The sequence below is a fragment of the Jaculus jaculus genome, chromosome 14 (genome assembly GCF_020740685.1).
Source record: "Jaculus jaculus isolate mJacJac1 chromosome 14, mJacJac1.mat.Y.cur, whole genome shotgun sequence".
Classification (NCBI taxonomy): domain Eukaryota; kingdom Metazoa; phylum Chordata; class Mammalia; order Rodentia; family Dipodidae; genus Jaculus; species Jaculus jaculus.
Genome location: NC_059115.1, coordinates 16,285,453 through 16,307,642, shown reverse-complemented (window position 1 = coordinate 16,307,642; position 22,190 = coordinate 16,285,453). Strand labels below are relative to the sequence as shown.

At 48.4% G+C, this 22,190-nt stretch overlaps 1 protein-coding gene across 3 annotated transcripts; it reads left to right on the top strand.

Moving 5' to 3' along the window:
• The first annotated feature begins 338 nt into the window (after window positions 1-338).
• Window positions 339-21,595, top strand: Cacng6 (calcium voltage-gated channel auxiliary subunit gamma 6). 3 transcript variants are annotated; one of them, XM_004671571.2, is made up of 4 exons: window positions 339-669; window positions 5,836-5,910; window positions 10,577-10,714; window positions 21,032-21,595. In XM_004671571.2, the coding sequence occupies exons 1-4, from the start codon at window positions 339-341 to the stop codon at window positions 21,265-21,267; spliced, it is 780 nt and encodes a 259-aa protein (XP_004671628.1). In that variant the 3' UTR covers window positions 21,268-21,595. The 3 variants fall into 3 exon arrangements, with proteins under 3 accessions (XP_004671628.1, XP_044990468.1, XP_044990470.1); XM_045134533.1 differs by lacking the exon at window positions 10,577-10,714; XM_045134535.1 differs by lacking the exons at window positions 5,836-5,910; window positions 10,577-10,714.
• The last annotated feature ends 595 nt before the right edge of the window (window positions 21,596-22,190 follow it).

Sequence of the window (22,190 nt, the reverse complement as noted above, 5' to 3'; positions counted from 1 at the left end):
TCCGGCCTCCTTTTGGAATCTTCCTGCGTAGGCCAGCCTCAAAGGAACGCGGCTTTTTCTCTAGGCTTCAAACTGTGTGAAATTAATGTGTGTACTTCCTGTGGTACCCCTTTAAATCTCCCAGATCTCCCCAACCTAGGAACCCAGTTTTTTCCTCTTCTGAGTCCCAGAGGAGGCCTGGACTTGTGCATTTTGAGGTTTGGCTCGTGATTTCACCCTGAGCCTCCCCCACTCCCTTCAAGACTCCAAGCCGCTCCCTTCTCCTGCCTCTTTTGGGGCTCCTCCGCATCTCTGTCTCCTTGAAGCTGGCCTGAGCCCTACCCATCACCATCAGCATGATGATGTGGTCTAATTTCTTCATGCAAGAAGAAGACCGCCGGCGAGCCGCCGCGAGCCGCCGTCGTGCCCAAGGGCAGCAGAATCTGGGCCTGACTCCTGAACTGGAAGGCAAAATCAAGCTGGTATTGCTGCTGTCCTCCGTGGGAGCCACGCTGGCCGTGCTGTCGGTGGGCACTGAGTTCTGGGTGGAACTCAATACCTACAAAACCAATAGCAGCGCTGTGTGTGATGCTGCCCATCTGGGGCTGTGGAAGGTGTGCACCAAGCGACTGTGGCAGGCGGATGTGCCTGTGGGCAGGGAGACCTGCGGTCCAGCAGAGCTGCCTGGAGGTGAGACTGTCTTGAGCCCAAGGCTTGTGCCCAACAGACCGGGAGAGAGAAGGGGGCGTGTGTGGGGGGAAAACCGTGCCCCTAAAAAAGGCTGTGCCCAGATCAATCTCTGTTTTCAGAAAGGAGAGACAGACAGACAGACACTGAGAGACTGTAGCCAATGCTCTGACCTAACTGGCTTAACCCTCAAAGATCCTGTGTGCCTCAGAACTTGTTTTCTTTTCTTTTCTTTTCTTTTTTTTTTTTTTTTTTTGAGGTAGGGTCTGGCTGTAGCCCAGGCTGACCTGGAATTCACTATGCAGTCTCAGGGTGGCCTCAAACTCATGATCCTCCTACCTCTTCCTCCTGAGTGCTGGGATTAAAGGCGTGCACCACCATGCCTGGCTTCAGAGCTTGTTTTCTGACAGTGCCCTGTATCTAAGGCCAACCTGTGCCCAAGAGAGAATCTAAGCTTCCACAGACAGCACCAACCCAGCTTGTCTCCTTACACCAACCTGTACCCCTAGAGACAGCCTGTGTTCACCCTGACAACCCACATCTCTTAGAACTGCCTGCACCCCTTCCCAACCCCACACACAGCCTGAGCCCCTGTGCGTGTGCCCACAGACAGCCTGTGCCCTTTTGTTGAGAAGCTTTTCCCGCCTGGAGACATCCTACATTCCCATTCTGTTAGCACGCACCAGGGAGACAGACTGTTCTACCCGGAAGTAGAGTCTGTGCTCATTGGCTCTCTGCTGATACAGGCAAACGAAGTTCTCCCTGCATCCCTCCCTCCATCCCAGGCAGACCTTGTGTCTCCTGAGAAATGTTTCCTTCCGGTCCCTCTCATCAATGAAGGTCCAGAGTAAACATTTCGACTCTTCTTATTTTTTTCTACAGAAACTCCACAGCCCTAATTTTCCTGCCCAGTGTTTTGGTTTTCTTTTTTGACACTAGCCGTGCCAGGGGGCTATCCCATTCCTCTCGCTCTCTGATAGGACATGCTATACCCTTTGCGTATACCAGCAGGACATTCTGCACCCTTTGGGAACTGGATGGGAGCTTATTTGACCTCTTCTGACCCCAAGGCAGTATCTACCACCCTTTAGAGCCTTTAGAGCCTGGTTGAGACATCATATGTTTAGTGATTTTTGTGAGATCTCCACTATTCTTTCCCGAGTGTGCCTAATAGGCCCAGCATTCTTCAAGGGTTATCTCCTGTCCTTCTGGATTCACGTAGGGTTTCTTTTACAAGTGGCTTCTCCAGGTATGACAGGATTCAAAATACGGTGCTCCAAGCCCTCATGAGCCAAGTGGGAGGCCATGCGCTGTTCATGGTCTGAGCGACTCTTTGTCCAGATCAGTTATTTTATTTTAATTTTTTTTATTGAGAGAGAGAGAGGGGGAGGGAGAGAGAATTGGCACATTAGGGCCTCAACCACTACAATCCAACTCCAGACGCTTGTGCAGTCTAGTGGGCATGTGTGATCCTACGCTTGCCTCACCTTTGTGCATCTGGCTTACATGGGATCTGCAGAATCAAACCTGGGTCCTTAAGCTTTGCAGGCAGGACCCTTAACCTCTAAGCCATCTCTCCAGCCCCAGATAAGCTATTTTAAACACGTCCTTTCTGTTGTCTCTCACATCTCAGGATCTCAAGGTGGACAATCCCAAGCTCTTGCAAAATAGCATGTCCTAGTAATCAAAGTACGAGGTACTAGCTGGGCCTAGTGGTATAGGCTTGCAATCCCACCTGTTTGGGAGGCTGAAGCAGAAAGGTCCTAAGTACAAGCCCAGTCTGGGTTTAAAATAAAATGTCAGCTGTGCATGGTGGCACTCACCTTTCATCCCAGCACTCAGGAGGCAGAGGTTGGAGGCTCCAGGTCAGCCTGGGCTAGAGAGAGACCCTACCTGGAAAAATGAAAATAAAATAAAAGCCAAAAAATGTAACTTGCCAGGCTGGGTGACACATGCCTTTAATCCCAGTATTCAGGAGGCTGAGAAGGAGGATCACTGTGAGTTCTAGGCCAACCTGAGATTACATAGTGAATTCTAGGTCAGACTAGGCTAGAGGGAGACCCTACCTTGAAAAAAAAAAAAAAAAGATATACACCTCAGTGATAGAGGGCTTTCCTAGAATCCACAGCGAGGGGCTGAGGGGCTGAGGGCCTGGCTCAGTGGTAGAGCTCCTGTCTAGAATCCACAGTGAGGAGCAAGAGAAGTCTGTACAACCAGCCTAGTCCCATGGGGTTTGAATCCTGGCCATGTCTGTTCCTCACAGCTATGCTATACCTACCTGTATGTCACTGCATAAAGAGGTTCCAAAGATCCTCATTTGCAGGGCTTGGTGCTGTCCTCCGCCACCTCACTGCATATGATGAGGTCCCTTATGTCTTTTGCCATCTCTACTACTTGTCAGAAAGCATGTCCCAACCTGGTGTGTACACCTGTAACTCCAGCACTCTGAGAGCTCTGTGGGGGTAGGAAGATCATGAGGTTAAGGCCAGACTCAGCTGCATAGTGAATTCAAGGTCATGTAGTCTGGGTGACATGACAGCTCATCTCAAAAAACCGAAAACATATGTAAGCCGGGCGTGGTGGCGCACGCCTTTTATCCAAGCGCTCGGGAGGCAGAGGTAGGAGGATCACCGTTAAGTTCAAGGCCGCCTGAGACTACATAGTGAATTCCATTCAGCCTGAGCTAGAGTGAGACTCTACCTCAAAAAACCGTTAAAAAAAAAGGAAGGACATGACCCTTCTTTTATTTATTTATTTACTTTGAGAGAGAGAGGGAGAGAAAATGGGCATGCTGGGGCCTTCAGTCTCTGAGAACGAATTCCAGACATGTGCACCCCCTTGGGCGCATGTGCCACATTGCATGTTTGCATCACTGGCTTACATGGGACCTGGAGATCCTGGAATTCACTCTGTAATCTCCGGCTGGCCTCGAACTCACAGTGATCCAAACACATTACCCTTCTTACAGGACTATTGCCATCATACAACAATTCTGCCTCCTCCCATGTTTCTGTAATCGACAAGAAATCGTTCCCATTTCAGAATCAAAGCACAGCCCATACCTCCTTTGGCTGTCAGAGAGTGCCTCACACCTGTGGATTTCCAAATGGGATATTTTGTATCTTCTGGGTGTGGAGAGACACAAGGCCTTGTCATTAGCTGCCAAAATGGGATGCTAGACAACACACCCTGCTCAGGACTGCACTTCTCTGGTGAATGTGCCCTGAGCACCCCCTGACCACTCCCAAGGGCGTCCTCCCCTTCTCTCTGGTACAGTCAGTTCCCTTTGCCTCCTCCTGCAGCTCATACCTGCCCGGCTCTTGATGGAAGGCCGCGAGCCCTCGTCCTAGGGCTGCCGTGAATGTGCCCCACACGACCCCTCTGACTTGGCTAGATTCCTTATTCCTTCATATTCTCTCCTTCAAGTTGAGAGAGAGAGAGAGAGAGAGAGAGAGAGAGAGAGAGAGGGAGGGAGGGAGGGAGGGAGGGAGGGAGGGAGGGAGGGAGAGGGAGAGGGAGAGGGAGAGGGAGAGGGAGGGAGAGAGAGAGAGGGAGAGGGAGAGAGAGAGAGAGAGAGAGAGAGAGAGAGAGAGAAGTGAGTATGTCACACCAGGGGCTCTTGCTGCTGCAAACCAACTCGGTGTATCCCCCACTTTGTGCATCTGACTTTATGTGACTTGGAAAGCAGCCACCTTTAGCTGTTGACCCATCTCCCTATTCCCCACTTAAAAAAAAAAAAAAAGACAACTTTTTTGAAGCAGGTTCTAACTCTAGCCCAGGCTGACCTGAAACTCACTTTATAGCCCAGGCTGGCCTCAAACCCACAGTGATCCTCCTACCTCAGTCTCCTGAGTGCTGGTATGAAAAGTGTGTGCAACCATGCTGGCCAGAGTGAGCACGGGTGTGTCAAAGCCTCCTGCCGCTGTAAACAAACTGGGCCATCAAGGTTTGCAAGCAAGCACCTTTAACTGCTGATCCATTTCTCCAGTCCATGCAGTGTTTATTTATGAATTTATTTTTTATTTTTATTACTACCCAATCATGTAATTGCTGTGTCGTAAGGCATGAACATACATTCATGTGTCACTTAATAGTGGAGACATATTCTAAGAAATGCATGCTCAGGTAAAACGTTCACAGAGTGTCCTTACGCAGACTGGGCTGGTTCCCATGTGATATCGTGTGACGGGGTCTCCATCATATGTGTGACCCACTACTGGCTGAACCAGTGGCATTCGACTTTCCTGCGTTCATTTGACACGGTGTGTCGGAGTCCCTTGCAAGGCGACCAGCCCCAGTTTACGCTCACAGCTGTTATCCACTTAGCACTTGACTTTGCCCTTTGGTATTTTCCCGTCTAATTGATGAAAAGTGGTACCTCCCTGCTGACTTAGGTCGCCCTCGTCTGACTCCTTCGAAGCAGTCTCTCTTCATGTAGTTGCGAGCCACCCAGGCTTCCCCCTCCCGTGAAGAACTGTTCATATATATACTCTGCCCGTTTTTCAATGGGGTTACTTCTCTCCCCCTGCTAATCGGCAGGAGCTCTTTGTGTATTCAGGACAGGAGAAAGGAGTCTTTTTTTGAGTCTCTTAGTCTCTTGTTACTGAGTCGTAGTGTCCTTTGTTGCATAAAATGATAACCCGTTTCTAATCCACTTCATACTCCACAGACTCACATGAAGGAGCCAGGAAAGAGATTGTCAACTCACTGAAAGACAAAGATCTGGGCCAGACAGGTTGAGGGCCTACCGAGACCACAGTCTTAGACCTCAGAGTTCAGGGTCACAAGCTCAGCCCCCGGACACAGGTGGTGTGCAACTGAGTGTCACCTCTCTCTTCTGTATGCCAAGGATTGTCAAGATGTATTTTTTATGAGACGGACATGCTACCTACTGTGCTAACAAGGCTCCCAAAGATGTGCACGCCTTTAATCCCAGCACTCTGGAGGCAGAGGCAGGAGGATCGCCATTAGTTCGAGGCTGCCCTGAGACTACATAGTGAATTCCAGGTCAGCCTGGACTAGAGTGAGACCCTACCTCGAAAAACAAAACAAACAACAACAACAACAACAAAAAGATGTATTTTTCATTCCCTGTGGGGTCTACTAAGTGTCCAGCCCTGAGCTTACACGAAGGTCACTTCCCCTCCTCCTTTCTCTCTGTCCCCACAGAAGCAAACTGCACCTACTTTAAATTCTTCACCACTGGGGAGAACACACACATCTTCCAGAGAACTACCAAGAAAGGTGAGACTTTTTCCCATGACAAAGGAGGGCTGCTTGGGGGGGCGGGAGGGGATGCTGATGATATGGAGGTGTGACTGATTGCATGGTACCCTCTTTATCCCAGGATGGGCTCAGCTGCTATAATCTGCCCATGTCCCATCTTGGGGGAGTGGTGTTGATGGGGTTAATGGTGAGGACACAGAGCGGGTGACCCTGTGCCTGACACTCTGACCCTTAGCTCCATTCTATGTGGCTTTGGGCACATTACACTCCCTCTATATGGCTAGCACTGTAACATCTCACAACTGGGCACTCCTAACTATCTTAGCACCCCCACACACACCTGAGGCTTTGCTTATACAGTTTGATGGCTCATAGTCACTCTCAATTTTATCGTATTTTTATATTTTACTTATTTATAAGCAGAGCGAGCGAGTGAGTGAGCGACAGAGAGAGAGAGAGAGAAGGAGAGAGAGGAAGAGAGAGGGAGAGAGAGGGAGAGAGAGGGAGAGAGAGGGAGAGAATGTGGATACCAGGGCTTCCAGCCACTGCAAACAAATTGCAGACGCCCGTGCTATTTTGTACACCCCAGCTTTAGTGGGTTATTAGGAAATCAAACCTCTGGTTGTTGGGTTTTGCAGGCAAGCATCTTAACTGCTAGGCCAGCTCTCCAGCCCTTCCCTGTCAATTTGACAGGACCCTAGGATCCTGTAGATTAGGTTAGCCTCTGGGCTTGTCTGTGAGAGATTAGCTTGATTTGGTTAATTAAGGTGGGTGGCATCATTCCGTGGGCGGGGGTCCTGATCTGTGTCAAAGGAAGAGTGTTGGCTGCGCCCCAGTGCTCATCCCTCTCCACTTCCTGTGCTAGATAGAATATGACTCCAGTTTCCTGCTTCTGCCTGGTGTGGTGGAATCTACTCTTTGGAACTGTAAGCAGAAATAAACTCTTTCTTTCCCTAAATTGCTCTGGTCAGGTATTTGGTCACAGCCACAAGAAGGAAACCGAAAATATGGACCCTAATCCACGCCATAACCCTCCAGGATTGGGATTTTAACTCCACCCCCCACCCCATCCAAGAAAGGTCTCACTGTAGTGCAGGTTGACCTGGGATTCACTGTGTAATGCCACGCTGGCCTAGAACTCACTGCGAACCTCCTACCTCTGCCTGGGTCCCAAGTGTGCACCACCATGCCCGGATGAACTTGCAGTTTATCTTCCAGGTGAAAAAACACGAAGTCCAGAAATGGTTGAAATTACTGTCTTTTTCTTTCCCCCCAGGAAAGGGTAAGGGCAAGATTCTAATTTGAATAAATCTGACAGAAAGGAATGTTGTTCTACAGAATTGTCTGTGAAAATGAAAATGTCCTGTCTGTACTTGGATCCAGATGGCAGACTCCAGCTCCATGTGATCATGCAGTACTTGGAATGCGGCTGGTGTGATGGAAATGAATTTTTACTTCTAATTTCAATCCATTAAAAGAAAAACGTCCCAGGTGTCTCGGGGCTGCTACCCTCCTGGGCAACAGAACTCGGAAGACTTTGCCCATTCTCTCTAACCCAGCATCTCCACCACACCATGACTTGTGTCTGATTTTTTTTTTTTTTTTCAAGGTAGATGTCTCACTCTAGCTCAGGCTGATCTGGAATTCACCATGTAGTTTCAAGGTAGCCTTGAACTCATGGCGATCTTCCTACTTCTGCTTCATAAGTGCTGGGATTATAGGTATGTGCCACACCCAGCTACATGTCTGACTTAAAAAAAATATTTCATTTATTTATTTGAGAGAAAAAATGGGTGCGTCAGGTCCTTTAGCCACTGCAAACAAACTCCAGACATATGTGCCACTATGTGCCCATGGGTACTAGGGAATTGAACCTGGTCTTTTGGCTTTGCAGGCAAGTACCTTAACCACTAAGCAATCTCTCCAGCCTTTGTCTGATTTTTTTTTATTCTGGTTTTTGAGATAGGGTCTCACTCTAGCCCAGGCTGACCTGGAATTCACTATGTAATCTCAGGGTGGCCTCAAATTCATGGCAATCCTCCTACCTCTGCCTCCCAAGTGCTGGGATTAAAGGCATACACCACCACACCTGGCACCTTTGTCTGATTTATAAAATATATTTTATGTATTTATTTATTTGACCGAGAAAGAGGCAGAGAGGTAAAGAGAGAAAGAGAGAGAGAATGGGTGCCTTAGAGCCTCTAGCCAATGCAAATGAATTACAGATGCATGCGCCCCCTTGTGCATTTGGCTTATGTGGGTGCTGGAGAATTGAACTTGGAATCTTTGACTTTGCAGGCAGATATCTTAATTGCTAAGCCATCTTTCCAGCCCTCTTGTGTGATTTTTAAAAAAATATTTTATTTATTTATTTGCAAGCAGAGAGAGAGAGGGAGAGAGGGGAAGAAGGAGAAGAAAAGAAAAGCTGAAGAAGAGGAGGAGGACAAGAAGAGGAAGAAGGAGAAGAAGGAGGGGGACAGAGAGAATGGGCACACCAGGACCTCCAACCCCTGCAGCAAACTCTAGATGTGTATATCTGTTTGTGCATCTGGCTTTCTGCGGGCACTGAGGAATCGAACTGGGGTTGTTGGGCTTTGCAGGCAAGCGCCTTAACCAATAAGTCATCTCCCCAGCCTTTGTCTATTTATTTATTTATATATTTTAAAGTACTTTATTTATTTATCTATTAGAGAGAACCAGACAGATTGAGAGAATGGGCACGCTAGGGCCTCTAGCCACTGCATAGGAGCTGCAGATGCATGTGCCCCCTTGTGCATCTGGCTTACATGGGTCCTGGGGCATCAAACCTGGGTCTTTAGGCTTCACAGGCAAATGCTCTAACTGCTCAGCCATTTCTCCAGTACCCTGTCTATTTATTTATTTAAGGGAAAGAAAGAGAGAGAATGAGTATGCCAGGGCTCTAGCCACTGCAAATGAACTCAGACACATGCACCACCTTGTGCATCTGGCTTAGGTGGGTAATGGGGAATCAAACCTGGGTCCTTAGGCTTCGCAGGCAAGCACCTTAACTGCTATGCCATCTCTCCAGCCCTAGCCTGATTTTTGGTGAAGATTTGAGATGATGCAGCTGAAATGTTCAGTGTGAAGCCTGGCACATAGTAGGTGCTCAGTCAGCAGTGGCTCCTTATCTTCCCACTCCTTTTTCTCTTGCCTTTGAGCTGTGAGAGCTGGCTCCGGTCACTGTGCACCTCTGGGGTGCTGAAATGCCCTCATGTGTACATTATGGACCACTTACTGTGTGCTGAGTACCACACTGGGCACTTCACCAACGTGAGTGACTTCGAATCTTCACCACTGCCCAACCAGATAGTGCATCAGTTATTATCTTGTCTCTGTGACCAAATGCCTGACAAAGGACAACTTAGGGAGGAAGAGTTGATTTTGTTGATAGTTCAAGGTTACAGTCCATCCTGGTGGGGAAGGCACGGTGACAACAGCCCAGGGCAGCTGGTAACACTCGGGACAGTGAGGAAGCAGAGGGGCACAGGCTGCTGCTCAGCCAGCTCTCTCCTTTTTGTGCAATCTGGGACCCTAACCTATGAAATGGTGCCACCCACACTAAAGGGTGGGTTTTCCTACCTCAGTGAACCTAGTCAAGAAAATCCCTCATAGACAGGTCCAGACAGGTGTTTCCACGGTGATTCTAAATCCCGTCAAATTGACAACCAAACCACAGAGGAACTGGCAAGATGAGCAAGAGCGCTGCTTCAATAGAGAGCCTGTCAACCAGTACCAGGGTGATGGAGAAGACACTGGGGATACTCAAAATACACCAAAGCAGAAATCCAGAACCTGCTGAGAGTCCAACACTAAAGTCGACTTAAAACACACCTGCCGTGGCTCAGGGAATTTTGCAGAAAGGGGGGACAGGAAGAACATAAGAGCCACAGAGTGGAAGGAAATGCCCAGAGGCATTGTCCCTTACAATGACTGACTGATGCTCTCACATCCGTACCCCGCAAACCTAGGGGGAGCACCAGCAATCCCACTGAGGAGGACCCTCGGTGGAATGGAGGCAGGGAGGAGGGAAATGATGGTACTAACATATGATGTAGCTATACAACTTTCTACTTAGTAATTAAAAACCAACCAACCAAACAGTTGACAACCAGTGGTTAGCCTCCACAGACACAGACGCGGACTTCGATCCTGATTTTCCAGACTGGGACTTAAGGCTGAAAAGGGCTCAAGACCTTACTCGGATCTTCCAGCTAAGAAGTGATGGGGAGGAGTCCAACTTGGATCATTGCATAACAACAGCTCATTTTTGTCATTGTCTCCCTCATGCCCTATTTCAACACTCTTAGATTCTGGCCAGGAATTCCCCACTCTGGTGTGTAATGGGAGGTCAAGGAAGGTCTCTGAATATTAGTGCCTGCTGAGAGGCCAAGGACGGTCCAGGATTGTAGTAGTGAGGGCAGATGGTAAGTCCCGAATGGAACCTCCCGTCTTCCAGTCCTGGTTCTACCCCCTCTTTCTCAGTGACCTAAAGCTGACCCTCCTGAGTGTCCTTCAACAGTGTCAGGAACACATGGACAGGAGGACCTGCCTGAAGTCTCCTCTCTGGTCCGGAAGCCTCCAGCGCTCTGGTTCTGGTTTCTCTGAGAGTTCTCTGTGTTCCTCACCTCCGTCCTCTCTGCTTCTCCCCGTGCCCTCCACACAGAGGTGAACCTGGCGGCTGCCGTGGTAGCTGTGCTCGGCCTGGTGGCCGCCGCCCTGGGCTTCCTCTGCATCATCATGGTGCTCAGTAAAGACGCAGAGTTCCTGCTTCGAGTTGGAGCTGTCTGCTTTGGCCTCTCAGGTGAGGGCTGTGAGCATGGAGGCTGAGGACGTCGCATGCCGTGAGGTGGGAATCTCAGCTCACCCTTGCATGCCGGGAGGTGAGAATCTCCGCTCACCCTGGCATGCTGCGTGATGGGAATCTCTGCTCACCCTTGCATGCTGCATGATGGGAATCTCTGCTCACCCTCTCATGCTGAGAGGTGGGATTCTCCACTCACCCTGGCATGCTGAGAGGTGGGAATCTCCACTCACCATTGGATTTTGGGAGGTAAGACCTCTATATTGTTGCATGTTGGGAGGTGGGATCTTCAAGCATGCTGCATGCTGGGAATGGGGTTGAAGCACAATAGAAGAATTCTGGCCCTATCGTGACTGGGGATGGGAAGGTGTGCACGGAGTATTTTAGATTTAGATTTGGAACTTCTAAGGGTTGCTTCCTGCTAGTAGAGGATTTCCAAACAGTTACATCCTGGGTGTTGCAGCAGGCTTAAAGAATGATGGAGTGTCAGAAGTAGGGGAGAAACACTCTTAGATTTGGGTCAGGAATTCCCCACACTGGTGTATATCAGGAGGTAGAGGAATGTCTCTGAATATTAATTATTGCATGCTAGCATGCCAAGGAAGCTTAAGGATTGTAGTAGTTTCAAAGATGGAGTGAGGTGCTGGAGATATGAATCAGTGGTTTTGATGCTTGCCTGTGAAGCCTTAAGGACCCAGGTTCGATTCACTCACATAAGTCAGATGCACAATATGGCGCATGCATCTGGAGTTTGTTTGTAGTAGCTGGAGGCCCTAGTGCACCCATTCTCTCTCTCTCTCCTTCTTTCTCAAATAAATAAATAAAATATGTTTTTTTTTTTTTTGAAAGATGAGAGAGTACCCAGCACTTTTGTTGCTAGGAATTAGAAGGTCTCTAAAACAGTTTTTGAGATTTGGGCTGGAATCTGCAAGGACTTTTGTATTCTCAGAGCTGAAGGTCCCAATAAAATACCACATCTTGTGAAATCTCAATAATAGGTGTAGAGATTACATTTCTTCATTTTTTATTTTTTCACAATTTTTGCTTATTCTCCCCCCGCCAACTTTTGTTGGTTTTTCAAGGTAGGGTCTTACCCTAGCTTAGTCTGATCTGGAATTCACTATGTAGTCTCAGGCTGTCCTTGGACTCATGGCGGTCCTCCTAGCTCTGCCTCCTAAGAGCTGGGATTAAAGGCATGCGCCACCATGCCAGGCTTTTTTCACATTTTTATGGGGGGGGGGAGATGAAAAATTGGTGCGCCAGGGCCTCCAGCCACTGCACTCAAACTCCAGACACATGTGCCACCTTGTGCGCATGCACAACCTTGTGCTTGCCTCACCTTGTGTGTCTGGCTTACGTGGGTCCTGCTGAGTTGAACATGAGTCCTTAGGCTTTGCAGACAAGCTCCTTAACTTCCAGACCATCTCTCTAGCCCACGTTTGTTCACTTTGTCATTAAAAACACTGAAGCTGGGAAAGGTAGAATGAATTGTCATAGTCACATGCCCAGTGATGGTATAGGTGGGTTTTGATGCTGATTTTCTATTTAAAAAATATATTTATTTATTTATCTATTTATTTGCAAGCAGAAAGAGATAGAAAGAAGAGAGATATACAGAGAGAATGGGAATGTCAGGGCTTCCAGCCACTGCAAACAAACACTGGAAGCATGTGCTACTTTGTGCATCTGGCCTTATGTGGGTACTGGGAATCAAACCCAGATCCTCAGGCTTTGCAGACAAGCGCCTTAACTGCGGAGCCATCACTCCAGCCCAGATGCTGGTTTTCTTGTTTCATAGCAGGTCTCCTTTCTGCTGTACTGTGTCATTGCAGTTTGTGTGTGTGTGTGTGTGTGTGTGTGTGTGTGTGTGTGTGTGTGAAGACCAGACATTGACAGTAGTTGTCTTCCTCAATTGTTCTCTGTCTTCTTTCTTTGGGAGAAGGCTTTGATGTAGGGTCTTACTCTAGGCTGGTTGGAACTCACTCTGTAGTCCCAGATTAATTTCCAACTCACAGCAATCCTCCTACATCTGCCTTCTGAGTGCTAGGATTAAAGGTGTGTGCCATCAGACTGGGACTTTTTTTTTTTATTTTTTTTATTTTTTTTTATGAGACAGGATCTCTCACTGAACCTAGAGCTCTCTAGCCAGTCAGCAAGACTCAGGAACCTTCCCATCTCTGCCTCCCCAGGCTGAGATTGCAGGCCCACGGTGCCATGCCTGGCTTTTGCATGGGCATTGGAGATCCAAAGTCAGGTCCTCACATTTGTGTGGCAAGCATTTTACCCACTGAGCCACTTTCCCAGACCCCATCATTGCATTTTCTAACTATGTTCTTGTGAGGTCTTTATAGGCTCAGAACACAGTATGATGTAATGAATTAATAACTGAAGGCCAAGTGCTGTAAGTTTTATCCTAAGGCATGCTCTACCTTGGTACCCTATGATAGGGGTGCCCTGAATCACTGTATGATACTCGGAAAGTTCCTTTTATTTTGGGGGCCATTATTTTCTCGTTGGATCATATGTTTCAATGGTGGCTACAAAAAAGCAGTCATACAACCTTCATTTGTTTATTCTTTGTGTATTGATGAGCATTTTGAGCACCTATGTTCCAGGAATTGCTAGCACTGAGATACCAGATTACATAAGACAGGAACTGTGTGTGCTGTCAAATTCCTCCCATTCTGGCAGAGAAAGACTGAACATTACATGTTGGGCTCCCCTGGCAGGCAGTGCTGAGGAAGGACCAGGCCTGCTGGTTCCTCCCAAGGGGTTGAGGAGGAGGGTGGGTGTCGATGGCCAGGAACTCACCGCGCAGGGAGTCTCATCAAAGCAGGATCTCATTTTATTGTAACAGGCAGGTGTTTATATAGTATGGAGAACGAGGGCGGGATCTCAGGAGGGGACGAGGTGTAAGGACCAATTGCATACTGCGACTTTTGAAATGATTGGTCTAAGCGAGCGTGCGTGCGAGAACGCTAACTCCTGTGCGGAAGTAGCAGGCCAGAGGCCATTAGGCGTCCTGCTGAGTCCTAGCTGGCCAGAGACAGGTCCCCAAACATTAGCTAGGTTCAGGAAGTTCCACCAGGTCTCACGTCTGGGCCTCTCAAGGCCCAACAGTCACATATATAATAAATCAACTGTAATTGTGATGAGAATTAATATTAAGGGGACACTGTGGTGGATGTGCCTGGCAGAGAAACTGCAAGAACTTGACATTTAAGATGAAACTTGAAAGATAATAAGAATTATCCAAAGTGTGGTGGTGACATTTGGGGTGGCAAATGGTGGTGGTGTCAATGCAGGGAACGATGGTGGTGGAGTCGGTAAGGATAGGGGTGATGGCGGTGTTGGTGGTGTGACAGCATTGGTAATTATGTTGGGGCTAATGGTAGTCATGGTGATGATGGTGGTGGTGGTGATATCGATGAAGTTGCTGGTGATGCTGCTGACCATGGTTATGGTCATGGTGGCGGCAGTGGAACTGATGGTGGTGGAGGTGATGGTGGGTGGTGATGTTGATGATAGTGATGTTTGATGGCAGGGGTTATTGTAATGGCACTGACAGTGGTACTGATGGTGGTGTGTGGAGGTAATGGCGATAATAATAGTGACGTCACCGACGATGGTTCTTGCAATTACCTTCCCCTTGCTAGGACACAACACCAGACCAGAAGCAGCTTAGGTTAAGGAAGGGGTTTACTTCAGCTTATGCTTTTGAGGAAAAGCTTTATCACGGCAGGGCAAGCATGGCAGTGCAGAAAGATGGGCTGTCACATCTTGTCACTTCAGCTTGGAGGAAGCAGCCAGAGTTTGCTCACCCTGAACACCCAGTGGGGCTCGGCTAATAAGCCTCAAGGCCTGCCCCCAGTGACACATTTCCTCCAATAAGGCTCCCCCTCTCAAAGGCACCAACAGTTGGGGATTAATAAGGAATTTTGTTTGTTTGTTTGTGTTTTGGTTTTTCAAGGTAGGTTCTCACTCTAGCCCAGGCTGACCTGGAATTTACTCAGGCTGGCCTCGAACTCATGGCGATCCTCCTACCTCTGCCTCCCGAGTGCTGGGATTAAAGGTGTGCTCCACCACGCCGGGCTTGAGTATAAGGTTTAATCACAAACATTTGAGGCTCTGGGGGACATTTCACATTCAAACCAGCACAATAATGGTCATAGTGGTGGTGGTGGTGGATAGGCTGATGATGATCATGGTGGGAATGGCAGTGACAGTGACAATAGTGGTGATGGTGGTGACTTAAAATGGGCAAAGGCTGAGAAGCATTTGGCAAGTTTGAGGAACAGAATGACAGTCAGAGCAAGGCAAATCTAGCCCAAGTATTCACGGTAGCCACGACTAACTAACGCGTGAGGCAGAATCCTGGCCGGAGATCCTGCAAGGCAGACATGCTGGGTCTGAGCCTTGCCAGGTCCAGGCTGCAGCAGTTTTCTCAGCCACACTAGCACACTCTCTTCCTAACGCAGTCTGGCATGACCCCGAGGCAGGTGTGGTCTGGCCTCTGCCAGATGCTCTGCTGTCTCCTCCCGCTCTGTCCTGTCTTTTGCGTCTCCTTTCCCTTCCTCTCTCTCTCCCTCCCTCCATCCATTTGCCCATCTGTCCAGCCTTTTGTTCTTTCAAAGAGCATTTCTTTAATATCTACTAAGAGCTAGATGTTTCACTGGGTACTTCTGGCATGGCCCAAAGATGGTGAATCAGTAGCGAGTATGATCCAGATAATCCTTGTCCCTGTGGAATTTTTAGCCTGGCAGGAACTTGGTGCTGCTGTCGTTATAGAACACACCCCCACACTCTTCCTGGGGTGCCATGGAAGTGTGGCCATCGGAGTCCTTGATGAAAGTCTTGGAATGCAAACGTTCTGCAGCTTGTACAACCAAAATGAAAGTGGGGTGGTGGTGGTGGGGAGAATGGATGTGAGGCTGTAATTACTAGAGTTACACCAGGGGCAGAAGAGATTGGATTTGGGAGGTTTCCGTAGAATAAGATATGTCCAGTTAATAGTCTGAAATATACATGTCAATGTCTTATGCCCAGGTCACGAAGTCCCCAAAGACCACCGAGAGTCAGACACATATGCAACAGCAAAGAGCTTTATTCTGAGCTTAAGCTCAGACTCTTGACTTCACCAGCGCAGTGGATCCGTACAAGAGCCCTGAGCAGCAGTGGGGCAGGGTTTTTTATAGGGATTTGAACAAAGAAGTAGGGGAATGGTTACATGATTGGCTGATTTAAGCAGTAACTGCACTTGTATTTTTCTGATAGGCTTAGGATGCTGGTGGGCAAAGCTCGTGGGCAGGGGCCTAGGGGGATCCCAAGCAGATTAGGTAACCTTTATTGTGATTGGCTATGTGTAGTTGAGGAACTTTAAACAAAATTATTTTAAGCAAACTTTATCTATGACCACAGGAACACGTGGTGCAGACAGTCTATTCCCCCTTATCAGGAAACTGACCTTGCTGGGAAGCAGAAACTTAGGCCTACTGATGATTCTGAGGCTTATTATGGCTTCCTGAGTCCTTCAAATGTTGTTCTGTTTTAGGGATAGGAGACAGATAGAGGTTCTGCCTTTATGGGCTTGATTCTCACAGGAGAAATAGAAATTAGGCAACTAGCTGGCTGTGTGGTGATGCACGCCTGTAATCCCAGCACTCAGGGGCAGAGGCAGGGGGTCTCTTGGGCCTCTGGCTAATTAGTGTCAGCAAACTAACAGAGATACTGTCTCAAAAATAAACTCGAGGGCTGGAGAGATGGCTTAGCGGTTAAGCGCTTGCCTGTGAAGCCTAAGGACCCTGGTTCGAGGCTCGGTTCCCCAGGACCCACGTGAGCCAGAGGCACAAGGGGGCGCATGTGGCTGGAGGCCCTGGCACGCCCATTCTCTCTCTCTCCCTCTATCTGTCCTTCTCTCTGTGTCTGTCACTCTCAAATAAATAAATAATTAATTAAAAAAAATAAAAAAATAAAAAAATAAACTCGAGGAGCCAGGCATGGTAGCACACACCTTTAATTCCCGCACTAGGGAGGCAGAGGTAGGAGGATTGCCAAGAGTTTGAGGCCACCCTGAGACTACGTAGTGAATTCCAGGTCAGCCTGAGCTAGCATGAAACCCTACCTCGGAAAACACAATACAACAACAACCAAAATAAAATAAATAAACTGGAGGTCAGGCGTGGTGGTTCGTGTCTTTAATCCCAGCACTTAGGAAGCAGAGGTAAAAGGATCCCCATGAGTTCAAGGCCACCCTGAGACTACATAGTGAGTTTCAGGTTGGCCTGGGCTAGAGCAGAACTCTATCTCGAAAAATAAAAAGGTGGAGGGCAATTAAGGAAGACAGCTGATGTCAACTCTGGCCTCTACTCACACATGTGTACATGTATGCACACTCCCACACACGGTTTCATGCTCACATGAACATGCACACACCACACACACACAAAGAAAAACAAAAGCAACCAGATAGACAGTACTAATACAAATTTAGATATATTAGTAATTATCATCTGTGATGAATGCTATGAATAACAAGTAGACCACCAGGAAAATGACAAGATGACCAGAAAAACGACTTAGGATGTGAGGGCTGGCTTACAAAGCCTGATGGCCCAGGTTCAACTTCTTAGCCACCAGTGTAAAGCCAGAGGAGCATTTGTTTGGAGTGGCAAGAAACCCTGGTGTGTATGAACAGTATCTCTCTCTCTCTCTTTCTCCCTGTTTTTCTCTCACATGTGCAAATAAGTAATTTGTAAAAAATTTTTATTGACAACTTCCATATACTTTTTATATACAATGTACCATGATCAAAATGTCCTGTCACCACTTTCTTTTTCCCCTTCCCAAGTCCCTTCCCATGAGGCAGGAGAGATGGCTCAGCAGTTGAAGCACTTGCTTGCAAAGCCTAACAGCCTGGGTTTCATTCCCCAGTACCCACAGAAAGTGGCCTATGCATCTGCAGTTTGTTTGTAGTGGCAGAAGGCCCTGATGTACCCATTCTCTCTCTCTCTCTCTACTTGACAGTAAATAAATTAAAAAAAAATTTTTTTCTTTTTTCAAGGTAGGGTCTCACTCTAGCCCAGGCTGACCTGGAATTCACTATGGAGTCTCAGGGTGGCCTCGAACTCATGGTGATCCTCCTACCTCTGCCTCCCGAGTGCTGGGATTAAAGGCGTGCGCCACCACTCCCGGCTAAATAAAAATTTTTTAAAAAGGGGGGAAAACCAAATCCTGTCCACTGAATCCCTTCTTTCCATCTAGTTTTTATTCTATTTTTTAAAGGTTTATTTTTATTTATTTATTAGTGACAGAGAGAGAGAGAAGAGGAGAAGAGAGAAGAGGGGAGGAAATGGGTGCACCAGGGCCTCCAGCTACTGCAAGTGAACTCCAGACGCATGTGCCACCATGTGCATCTGGCTTATGTGAGACGTGGGGAATCAAACCTGGGTCCTTAGGCTTTGCAGGAATGCACCTTAACTGCTAAGCCATCTCTCCAGCCCTAGTTTTTATTCCATTTTGATGTCATAATTTCCCCTCCTATTTCAGGTCTTGTGTAGGTACTGTCAGCACTGTGTGATCATGAATATCAAGGCCACCTTGTGTGTGGATGACAGCATTGTAAGCACGCCTCTCCTTCCTTTGGCTCTTACATTCTTTCCACCACCTCTTCTGCAAATCATTTTTTAAAACTATTTTATTTATTTGTTTGAGATAGGGAAAGAGAGAGAATGGGCATGTTAGGGCCTCTAGCCACCACAAACTCCAGATGCATGTGCCACCTTGTGCAGCTGGCTTATGTGGGTACCGGGGAATAGAACCTGGGTCCTTGGCTTCATAGGCAAGTGCCTTAACTGCTAAACTATCTCTCCAGCCCCAAATAAGTAATTTTTTTGTTGTTGTTTTTTGAGTTAGGGTCTCACTCTAGCCCAGGCTGACCTGGAATTCACTATGGAGTCTCAGGGTGGCCTCAAACTCACAGTGATCCTCCTACCTCTGCCTCCCGAGGGCTGGGATTAAAGGCATGCGCCACCACGCCCGGCTAATTTTTTGAAAATATATTTTATTTATTTATTTGAGAGAGAGAAAGAGAGGGAGAGAGAATAGGCATGCCAAGGTCGCCAGCCGCTGCAGATGAATTCCTGACACATGCGCCCCTTTGTGCATCTGGCTTACATAGGTCCTGGGGAATTGAACCTAAGTCCTTTGGCTTTGCAGGTATATCGGTTTTTCGAGGTAGGGTCTCATTCTTGCCCGGGCTGAGCTGGAATTCACTATGTAGTCTGAGGATGGCCTCGAACTCACGGCAATCCTCCTACCTGTGCCTCCTGAGTGCTGGGATTATAGGCATGCACCATCACACCTGGCTTCTTTTGGTTTTTCTTTTTTGTTTGTTTGTTTTTTTGAGGCAGGGTGTCAATTTAGCTCAGGCTGACCTGGAAATTAAGTACATATTCTTAGGCTGGCCTCAAACTCACAGTGATCCTTCTACCTCTGTCTCCTGAGTGCTGGGATTAAAGGCGTGCACCACTATGCCCAGGTGAGCTTGCGGTTTTCATGAGCCCCAGCAATTCTCCTGTCTCTGCTCCCCACGGGCTGGGGTTACAGGCATGCATGGCTACTCTCTGCTGTCTACATGGATGCTGGGAATTGACTTCAGCCAGCCTCAAGGAAGCCCTCTTACCCACTGAGCCATCTCTTCAGCCCCAACGCTAGAACTTTCAACCCTCCTGCTTCAGCTTCCTGAAGTTGAGATTACATTAACTTTAATTTTCTGCCTCTTTAGTGTTGTGTTTGATTAGCAAAAATCTTATGAGGGAAACATGAACAATATAACACTTACCATAGTTATTTCTTCTTCTTGTTTTGAGATAGGGCTCTTGTCTATGTAGCCCTATCTGGTCTGGGACTTGCTATGTAATTAGGCTGGCCTTAAACTTGTAGTGATTCTCCTGCCTATGCTTCCTGGGTGCCAGAATTACAGCCGTCCACCGCCATGCCTAGCTACCCGCTCAACCATTTTCCAGTGTGAGAGCTGTTAACAATAATCATACCTATACTGTTGTGCAATGGTCACTACACCCATCTCCAGGACTCTTCATCTTCCTTAGTGGTCACTCTGTCCCAGCCAACACGCACTGCCCATCTCCGCTCTGCTCACCGTCCCTCGGCACCCCTCATTCTACTTTCTGTCCCTATGAATTTGTTTCTTGTTCCTTGTTTTATGTTTCTGGAAGCAATCTTCCTGTCTCCACCTCCCAAGTACCGGGATTCCCGAACTGCACCTCCAGGCCTGGCCTTTGTCCCTTGTTTATCTCCAGCTTCCCATATGGAGCCTGCTGATCCCCATTGCTTTTCAGATCATCAAAGTTTGTTGCCAGGTGTGGTGGCGCACGCCTTTAATCTCAGCACTCCTGAGGCCGATAGAAGGATCGCTGTGAGTTCAAGGCCAGCCTGCGACTACCTAGTGAATTCCAGGTCAGCCTGGGTTAGAGTGAGATCTTACCTCAAACAAACAAAAGGGAAAAATAAAAAAGAAAAAGAAAGAAAACCACGCAGTAAAGAAGTGCTAGTTGACAAGAGCAAGGTGATCAGCAAGAGTGGGGGGACGAGTGAAATGAGAGGGGCGACGGGGCAAGTAGGGTCAAAACACGTTATATACATGGATGAAAGTGTCGTAGTGAGACCCGTCATTATATATGACTAATAAAGAGTGATGAGCCAGGTGTGGTGCTGCATATATTATATTCACATGACAATGTCACAGTGAAACCCATGATTATGTATAATTAACATACATAACATATAATATATAAAACGAGGGCTAGAGAGGCGGCTTATTGGTTAAGGCACTTGCCTGCAAAGCCGAAGGATCCAAGTTTGATTCCCCAACACCCATGTAAGCCAGGTGCACAAGGTGGCACGTGTGTCTGGAGTCCACTTGCAGCTGCTGAAGGCCCTGGTGCACACATTCTCTTTCTCCCAAACAAATAAAATGAAAAACAAAGTTAGGGAAAAAATGACAAGCCGGGCGTGGTGGCGCACGCCTTTAATCCCAGACCTCAGGAGGCAGAGGTGGGAGGATGGCCGTGAGCTCAAGGATGGCCTGAGGCCACAGAGTGAGTTCCAGGTCCGCCTGGGCTAGAGCGAAACCCTACTTCGAAAAACCAAAACCAACCAAACAAACAAATTAGAGAAAGGAAGGAAGGAAGGAAGATATTGGAGGGGCTCCCGAATGTTTTGATTGATCAAGGCGCGGAAGGAGGGGACAGTCCCCAAAGGTCTCCCGGGTGAGGGACTCACTCTCCTCTCCCCCCGCAGGTCTGCTGCTCCTGGCCAGCCTGGAGGTGTTCCGGCATTCCGTGGTCGCCCTGCTCCAGTCTGGGGTCCCCGAGCCTCAGGCACCACGCCTGACCTATGAGTATTCCTGGTCCCTGGGCTGTGGTGTAGCAGCTGGCCTGATCCTGCTGGTGGGGGGCGGCTGCTTCCTGCTGTTTACCCTGCCCTCCTGGCCTTGGGGGTCACTGTGCCCCAAGCGAGGAAGCCCGACCGCCTAGCACCACAGCGAGCCTTTTCCGGTGTCTTCCAAGCCCTGCCTCCGTCTCCAACTCTTCCCCCCGAGATCTTGCACCCCTCTGCTAGAGACAGTGTCCTTTCCACTCTGGGGTGAGGGGGCCCACGGTGATTCCTCAGTCTTGCCTCTTGTACCCTTATCCTTTTCTCTCTGTGAACATGTGTTTCTTAATGGCTGAATTTGGGTTGCTGGGTTGCAGTGAGAAGTGACTGTGTAAATGGGGGCTCCCTAGGGAAGCTGATCTGGACCTGATGGAGAGACGGACAAGGGTGTGGACCCCGCGGGAGGGCTCCAGGACTGTGGGGAATTGGCTTGCGGGAGAAATAGCCTCTAAATGACCCGGTGGGACAGACAGGGAACAACTGGGTCTGAGTTCACTGTGATCTGACTTGGTATTAAAGAGTTGGAAACTCTAACAGCTGTCGTTTGGCGTTTGCTTGTCCTAGGGTCATGCTCACCAGGGTGGAACAAAGTGACCTGGGACCTTTCAAGCAATCCACCACCACCACATGCTACCATCAGTCCTGAGTCATGTGGCCACAAGCCCACAGTGGTGACAGACAAGAGCGAGTTAAACACAACAGTCCAGAACGCAGACATTGTCACAGGTTGAATTGCATTCCTCACAAAAGTTCATGTGCTTGGGGCCTGACTTCCAGTGCCTAGGAATGTGACCTTGTTTGGTGACCATTGTGCGTGCGTGCGTGCGTGCGTGCGTGCGTGCGTGTGTGTGTGTGTGTGTGTGTGTTGGGGTGGGTGTCTGTGTGTGGATGTATGTGGGTTTATAGGTGTGTGGTTGCATGTACATGTGTGGGCGTGTGTGTGGAGGCCAGAGGACAACCTGGTGTGTTACCTTAGGAACACCATCCAGCTCCTCTGAGACAGGGTCTCTCTTTGGCCAGGAGC